Below are 8564 nucleotides of genomic sequence, written 5' to 3'. Positions count from 1 at the left end.
CTGGAGTGCAGTGGCGCAATCTCGGCTCACTGCAAGCTCCGCCTCCCGGGTTCACGCCATTCTCCTGCCTCAGCCTCCCGAGTAGCTGGGACTACAGGCGCCCGCCACTGCGCCCGGCTAATTTTTTCTATTTTTAGTAGAGACGGGGTTTCACCATGGTCTCGATCTCCTGACCTTGTGATCCGCCCGCCTCGGCCTCCCAAAGTGCTGGGATTACAGGCGTGAGCCACCGCACCTGGCCATGTAATGTTTTAATAAACTTGACTCAATCTGCCTTTATTAAAAAACCTTACAAAAGATGTATTTAAATGCTTGAAAAAATTAACTGTATGCTCTATGCACAGATAAATTTCTTACTGTACAGCTAAATATGGTTATATCCTTTGTTTAAAAAATATTTTTTTTCCCACTAATGACACTTCGTGTGTAGTTCCACGTCAACGATCTTTCCGCTCTTCTGGGAATGTGTCCTGAGAGCTGCCGGGTGGGTGGAAATAGCCTTACACAGCGCCACTTTCTTGCTCAGTCGTGTTTATTAAGATTGTTTGGGGCTTGGCTTTTTTTTCCTCCGTTTTCGTTTTCTGAGACAGCGTGCTGGTAACTGTGGACCCGCCCGGCCGGCTGACCTTCACTTGTCCTTGGAGCGGTCCAGGCTCTCGAGCACCCGGTTGAGACGGATGTTGAGCAGTCTGACCTGCTTCTCCAGGTGCTCCAGCTTCTCCCCCACGCTGGGGTTGCTGGGGTTGCTGGGGCCGCTGGGGCTGCTTCGCCAGTAGAAGCCCATGGGCCCGGTCATGAAGTAGATGGCCACCACGAAGCACAGCGGCAGCACCGCGTTCTCGGGCTCGCCCTCGTACTTGTGCAGGATGTACACGCAGGACATGGAAAACAGGACGACCCGCACGATCCAGAAGAAGCGGCCGAACACCACGTGCAGGACGCTGAAGGTGAAGCCCAGGGTCAGGGACAAGAACCAGTAGGCCAGGAGGACGACGCCGACCAGCAGGAGCGCGCGGGCCGGGCTGCTGGACACCGAGGCTGGGCTGAAATACTGGGACAGGTTGGAGACTGCAGGACAGAAAAGAGGAACAGGGCTGGTTACACAGGGGCCAGGGGTTTCTTGACAAGCTGGAGTTGGGTAGCTTAGCTGGCCTGCTGGGCTTAAAAGGCCTTTGCAACAACCCAAGGAACTCAAGGAAGTTCCTCTGAATAGTCACACTAAGCTCCGTGAGGACACACAGGGAAGCCTTTTTTTTTTTTTGAGACCGAGTCTTGCTCTGTTGCCCAGGCTGGAGTGCAATGGTGTGACCTCGGCACACCGCAACCTCTGCCTCCTAGGTTCAAGTGATTCTCCTGTCTCAGCCTCCTGAGTAGCTAGGATTACAGGCATGCGCCACCACACCTGGCTAATTTTGTATTTTTAGTAGAGACGGGGTTTCTCCATGTTAGTCAGGCTGGTCTCGAACTCCTGACCTCAGGTGATCCACCCGCCTCGGCCTCCCAAAGTGCTGAGATTACAGGAGTGAGCCACTGTGCCTGGCCAGGGAAGCCCTTTAAGACGGCCTGCCATATTGAGTTTTAAAAATCCTCTCCATACACTGGTTTCTCTTCAAATCATATACATCTTTCCCCTTCAGCCTGGGCAAAATAGTGAGACCCTGATATGGACTGGCTCTGTGCTCCCACACAAATCTCATCTTGAATTGTAATCGTCACGTGTGGAGGAAGGAACCTCGTTGGGGGGGTGACTGGGTCATGGGGGTGGTTTTCCCATGCTGTTTGTGATCGTGGGTGGGGGTAATCCTCACGTGGGAAGGAACCTCGTGGTGGGGGTGACTGGGTCATGGGGGTGGTTTCCCATGCTGTTTGTGATCGTGGGCGGGGGTCTCATGAGATCTGATGGTATAAAAGTGTTTGGCAGCTGCCTCTTTTGCTCTCTCTCTCCCCTACCGCCTTGTGAAGATGGTGCTTGCTTCTCCTTTGCCTTCTGCCATGATTATGTTTCCTGAGCCATGCAGAACTGTGAGTCAATTAAACCTCTTTTATTTATATATTACCCAGTCTCAGGTTTTTTGTTTGTTTGAGGCTGGAGTGCAGTGGCACAATCTTGGCTCGTTGCAACCTCTGCCTCCCAGGTTCAAGCAATTCTCCTGCCTCAGTCTCCCAAGTAGCTGGGATTATAGGCACATGGCACCATACCCAGCTGCTTTTTGTATTATTAGTAGAGATGAGGTTTCACCGTGTTGGCCAGGCTGGTCTTGAACTCCTGACCTCAAGTGATCCACCTCCTCAGCCTCCCAAAGTGCTGGGATTACAGGCCTGAGCCACTGTGCCTGGCCTCGGGTATGTTTTTATAGCAGTGTGAAAACAGACTAATACAGAACCAATCTCTAGAGAACACAAATTTTTAAAAATTTAGACAGGCGTGATAGCACACGCCTGTAGTCCCAGCTACTCAGGAGGCTGAGGTGGGAGGATCACTTCAGGCTGGGAGGTCAAGGCTTCAGTGAGCCAAAATGTGCCACTGCACTCCAGCCTGTTTGACAGAGTAAGACTTTATCTCAAAAAACAACTTTTGCCTTTTACTAAAACACCTCTGGCAGTGGGGCATAGCCTGCAAATTGTCCTTCAGTTTCCATAGTAACAAATGCCCTTCAGGCTGAGCACACAACCACCTAGGATTAAAGCATTTCCTAGCCTCTCTTGCAGCTACATAACTAAGCTTTGGTCAAGGAGAGGTAACTGGAAGTCTTTTGCAGTAGCTTCAGAGGGTTTTCCCTTAAAGTAGCAGGAATGTGTCCTTTACCTCTTCTGCCTGCTGGAACATGGATACAATGGCTGGAATTGGAGCAGCCACTTTGGAACATGAGGTCGGGGAAGGCACTCATGGAGGAACAATACAATGGAAGGTACTTTGGTCCAGAGCACCACATGCATCAGAACCATCAAACCCGCCTCACCACCTCCCTGAGAACTTTTATATAAGAGGGAAATAAGCATCCATCTTGGTTAAGCCAATGTTATGTTGGATTTCTGTTTCAGCCAAACCTGATCCTAACTGGTACCACACATGAAGTTCCATCTCAATAATGCAGTGAAATGTAAGAGTAGCATCTTCTGTGTGCCTGACTTAAGGAAATTGAAACAAAAAAGTTGAAAGAACAGTAGAATATTCCTTTTGAAACCAACTAGGTTGAACAATTATTAAAAATGCTGTATATTGCATTCTCCATTTACATACTTTTTGGATTAACCCATTTGAAAGATGTACACATATTTCATCATGCATCATCTAAGAATAAAGACATAATTCATCTCAAAACCATGATACTATCATCATTCTAAGAAAATTAACAATTCCAGGCCAGGCGTGGTGGCTCATGCCAGCATTTGAGAGGCCGAGGTGGGTGGATCACCTGAGATCAGGAGTTTGAGACCAGCCTGGTCAACATGGTGAAATCCCATCTCTACTAAAAACACAAAAATTAGACAGGCGTGGTGGCGCACACCTGTAATCCTGGCTACTCGGGAGGCTGAGGCACGAGAATTGCTTGAACCCAGGAGGCAGAGGTTGCAGTGAGCCTAGATGGCGCCACTGCACTCCAGCCTGAGACACAGTGAGGCTCTGTCTCAAAAAAAAATTAATTAATTAACAATTCCATGTAATATCACTTGAATTTCCCAGTTATCCAGGAATAGCTGTTTCCTCCCGACCCTCACCAGGACCCAGCAACAGTTCATGTTCTGCATTCGCCATCACTTGAGTCTCTGTTAATCGAGAAGAGACCCAAGACATTTTAGAAACACTGAAATTCTGAAGTCTAATTTTTCCAGGATGGTTTTCTTGCAGGAGGTCCCACATGCTGCAATTGTCTGTTTCCTCACAGTGTTGTTTAACAAGTCCAAGGAGAGCTATATCCTAAGGGTAATTTACACAAGCAGCTCTCAAACTTGTGTGATTCCTCCAGGAATCCCCTGGAGGGCTTAGGAAAATAGGTTGCTGGGCCCCACCCCCGGATCTGATTCAGTAGGTCCTGGGTAGGTGGAAGAATCTGCAGCTTTTTTTGCTTTAGACAGGGTCTTGTTCTGTCACCCAGGCTGGAGTGTGATGGTGTGATCTCAGCTCACTGCAGCCTTGACCTTTCGGGCTCAAGTGATCCTCCCACCTCAGACTCCCAAGTAGCTAGGACTACAGGCATGCGCCAACACAGCTGCCTAATTTTTGTATTTTTCTATAGAGACAGTGACATGGTTTGGCTCTGTGTTCTCACCCAAATCTAATTTCAAATTGTAGTCCCCACGTGTCCGGGGAGGGACCTGGTAGGAAGTGATTGGATCGTGGGGGTGGTTTCCTCCATGCTGTTCTCATGAAAGTGAGCGAGTCTCACGAGATCTGATGGTTTAAGTGTTTGGCAGTTTATCCCTCGCTCTTGCTTCCTCCCTCTCCTGCCGCCACGTAAGACATGCCTTGCTTCCCCTTTGACTTCCATCATGATTACAAGTTTCCTGAGGCCTCCCCAGCCATGTGGAACTGAGTCAATTAAACCTTTTTATTTATAAATTACCCAGCCTCAGGCATTTCCTTATAGCAGTGTGGAAACCAGCAAATACAGATAGGATCTCGCTATGTTGCCCAGGCTGGTCTCGAACTCCTGAGCTCAAGCAACCTGCCTGCCTTGGCTTCCCAAAGTGCTGGGATTACAGGCGTGAGGCACCATGCCCAGCCACATCTGCGCCGCTTACAAGTTTGCCAGGGAGGCTCCTGCTGCTGCTGCTGATCTAAGGGTCACTTTGAGATCCATCGGCTTAGGCGTGATGAACTGTATGCATTTGGGGACAGAGAGGACCATGGGGAGAAGTGTGACACAACCATCTGGAGTGGGCAAGCGCAAATCCAGAGCAGGCCTGAGATGGGAAGCCTCGACCCTGGAGCCCCTCTGGTCAATAACGACACCTACGGCGTGAACGTCTCATAGTTCCCCAGAATGATCAGACTCTGCACAGCGGGCCAGTGTCTAGAGTCCAACACTGTAAACAGCAGCCGTCTCTGGGACTAACGGTTTGGGGTCACCAGGACTCCCCAGAAGCCAGCGTGTGTTTCCCATACCGTGCCTTCCTGAGGCATCGTGAGCATTTTGACTAAATGTGGTTGACTTGGGAGCTGACTTTCACACCTGTCCCCTGCAGACTGGAGGCTAAACCAGTGTTTCCCAAACCTCTCAGTCTCAAGACCTGTTTGCACTCTTCAGTATTATTGAAGCGTCCCCAGAGCTTTTGTTTATGTGGGTTCTACCTAACTGATATATTTACCAGAGCAGAAAATTAGGTTAGTTTTTAATTAGTTGTTAATTGTCTTTTAAATTTTATTTATTTTTCATTTACTTATTTGAGACAGTCTTGCTCTGTAGCCCAGGCTAGACTGCAGTAGCATGATCTCAGCTCATTGCAACCTCTATCTCCTGGGCTCAAGCAATTCTCTCACCTCAGCCTCCTGAGTAGCTGAGACTACAAGCATGCACCACCTAGCTAATGTTTTGATTTTTTGTAGAGACAGGGTCTTACTATGTTGCCGAGGATGGTCTCAAACTCCTGGGCTTAAGCAATCTGTCTGCCTCAACCTCCCAAAGTGCTGGGATTACCAGCATGAGCCACTGTGCCCAGCCGTTAATAATTTTAAAACAGGCCGGGCGCGGTGGCTCAAGCCTGTAATCCCAGCACTTTGGGAGGCTGAGTCGGGCAGATCACGAGGTCAGGAGATCAAGACCATCCTGGCTAACACAGTGAAACCCCGTCTCTACTAAAAAATACAAAAAACTAGCCGGGCAAGGTGGCGGGCGCCTGTAGTCCCAGCTACTCGGGAGGCTGAGGCAGGAGAATGGCCTAAACCCGGGAGGCGGAGCTTGCAGTGAGCTGAGATCCGGCCACTGCACTCCAGTCTGGGCGACAGAGCGAGACTCCGTCTCAAAATAAATAAATAAATAAATAAATAAATAAATAATAATAATTTAAAAACATTGCTATCATTAACTCATTTTCAAATAACCCATTATAGATGCTAGGCTTTGAGTGTTTGCATCCCCCACAAAATTCCTATGTTGAAATCCTAACCCCAAAAGTGATGGTCTTAGGAGGTGGAGTCCTGGGGAGGTGATCAGGTCATGGGGGTGGAGCTCCCATGAATGAGTTTAGTGCCCTTATAAAGAGATCCCAGATAACTGCTTTGTTCCTTCCACGTGAGACACAGTGAGGCATCGTCTACAAGAAAGGGCTCTCCCCACAGCCTGAATCTGCCGGCACCTTCATCCTGGACTTCCCGCCTCCAAACTGTGAGAAATGAAAATGTCTGTTAGGCCAGGCACGGTGGCTCATGCCTGTAATCTCAGCTCTTTGGGAGGCCAAGGTGGGCAGATCATCTGAGGTCAGGAGTTCGAGACCAGCCTGACCAATATGGCAAAACCTCATCTCTACTAAAAAAACACAAAATTAGTCAGGCGTGGTGGCACATGTCTGTAATCCCAGCTACTCAGGAGGCTGAAGCAGGAGAATCACTGGAACCCGGGAGGCCGAGGTTGCAGTGAGCTGAGATTGCGCCACTGTACTCCAGCCTGCGGAACAGAGACTCCANGGTTGCAGTGAGCTGAGATTGCGCCACTGTACTCCAGCCTGCGGAACAGAGACTCCATCTCAAAAAAAAAAAAAAAAAGGTCGTTGTTAAGCCACACAGTCTATGGAATTTTGTTATAGCAGCCTGAACTGACCGAGACAATAGGTTAACACAAAATATTTTTCACGAACAGCAACTGTTTCGAAAGCAGAACAAACCACAGTGAGAACAGTGGCAGTGTTCTGAATGTTTGCCAGTCTCTTTCCTATCTAGCTATTTAGAGGAGACCTGGCCCCCAAATCTGTTTTTGAATTCAGAGGAACGGAACACCAGCCACAAATATGAGCCACGTTTGTCACCGACAATTTTCAAGTACTCACAGTAAAAAAAAAAAAAAAAAAAAAAAAAGTGGAATTAATATTAACAAGATATTTTGTTTAATCCAATATACCTAAAATGCTGTCATCTTAACATGGCATCAATATATATGGAAGTATTAAAGTACCTGCTAAACCCTGACCTCAGAGACATGTTACTGGAAAAGAGAGGAACTCTCAAGTCACCCCTCCTAATCAAAAGGGTCTCAGGGACCTCCTGGGGTTCCTCAGAGCATACTTTGAGAAGCATCATCATGTCATCAAGGGGCCAAGATAGGTGATCAGCTGGGAAAGATGCCCAGAGAGGAGAATGCCACCCCTGCCTTCCACCCCTCGGTGACTTCAGTGAAAGCTGTCCTTTAAACCAAGGAAGGGTGGTCCAAAGCAATGTCACTCCCTGAGGCCCTCAAAATCCTAAAGAGAACACGAGTGGCCCTGCATGTTCTGCCTGATGGTCAAGGGGTACCATCTGACTTCCCTAGCGCTGCCATGGCCAAGTAGCTAAAAAAAGAACAGAAGGCCGGGTGCAGTGGCTCACGCCTGTAATCCCAACACTTTGGGAGGCCAAGGCGGGTGGATCACCTGAGATCAGTAGTTCAAGACCAGCCTGGCCAACATGGTGAAACCCCGCCTCTACTGAAAATACAAAAATTAGCCCAGTGTGGTGGTGGGTGCCTGTAATTCCAGCTACTTAAGAGGCTGAGGCCGGAGAATTGCTTGAACCCGGGAGGCAGAGGTTGCAGTGAGCTGAGATTGTACCACAGCACTCCAGTCTGAGCAACAGAGCAAGACTCTGCCTCAAAACAACAACAACAACAACAAAATTAGCCAGATTTGGTGGCATGAGCCTGTAATCCCAGCCACTCGGAAGGCTGAGGCAATAGAATTGCTTGAACCCAGGAGGCGGAGGCTGCAGTGAGCCAAGATAGCGCCACTGCACTCCAGCTTGGACAACAGGGCAAGACTCCATCTCAAAAAAAAAAGAACAGAAGTTTATTCTCTCAGTTTGTTTGGAGGCTGAAAGTCTTCGAAGAACGTGTCAGCAGGGCTGGCTCCTTCAGAGGCTCCAGGGCGAATCGGCCCAGGCCCCTCCTAGTGTCTGCAGGTTGCTGGTGATCCTTGGCACTCTGTGACTGCCAGACATACTCCTCTCTCTACTCCGCCTTCACGCGGCCTTCTCCCTGCCTGTGTCTGTGTCTAAATTTCCCCTTCATGTAAGGACACCGGTCACACTGGATGTGGGACCCACTCTACTCCAGAGTATGACCTCATCTTAACAAATGACACCCACAATGACCCCATCTCCAAACAGCGTCCCATTCTGAGGTTCTGGGAGTTAGGACTTCAACAGATGAATATGGGGGGACACGATTCAACGCCTAACAGGCACCGTTCAAGCAAAGTGAATGTTTTGGTGGCCGACTTGTTCCTCAGCGTGGGCCAGGTTTACACCTGCACACCTGTCAATCCTGATGGCTGCGGCAGGGGAAGCTGGCTCTGGGTGCAGCTGGCCAGCCGGCCCTCAGTGTGGAGAAGTGAGATTGGCAGGTCCCAGAAATGCACAATGATGTACATTTTGGAGG

The 8564-nt window shown here is 49.1% G+C and overlaps 1 protein-coding gene across 2 annotated transcripts in view; it reads right to left on the bottom strand.

Moving 5' to 3' along the window:
* Nucleotides 1-257: 257 nt before the first annotated feature.
* BRI3BP (BRI3 binding protein) overlaps nucleotides 258-8564 on the bottom strand; it is a 34198-nt gene continuing 25891 nt past the window's right edge. The window contains exon 3 of one of the 2 annotated variants that reach the window (XM_025402398.1): nucleotides 258-1068. In XM_025402398.1, the coding sequence (XP_025258183.1) occupies nucleotides 629-1068 (440 nt within the window). In that variant the 3' untranslated portion in view covers nucleotides 258-628. The remainder of the gene's footprint in view (nucleotides 1069-8564) is intronic. The other variant, XM_025402397.1, reaches the window with a different exon arrangement.

The sequence above is a fragment of the Theropithecus gelada genome, chromosome 11 (genome assembly GCF_003255815.1).
Source record: "Theropithecus gelada isolate Dixy chromosome 11, Tgel_1.0, whole genome shotgun sequence".
Lineage (NCBI taxonomy): Eukaryota > Metazoa > Chordata > Mammalia > Primates > Cercopithecidae > Theropithecus > Theropithecus gelada.
Note: the sequence above shows the minus strand (reverse complement) of the source record. Positions and strands in the feature narration are given on the sequence as shown.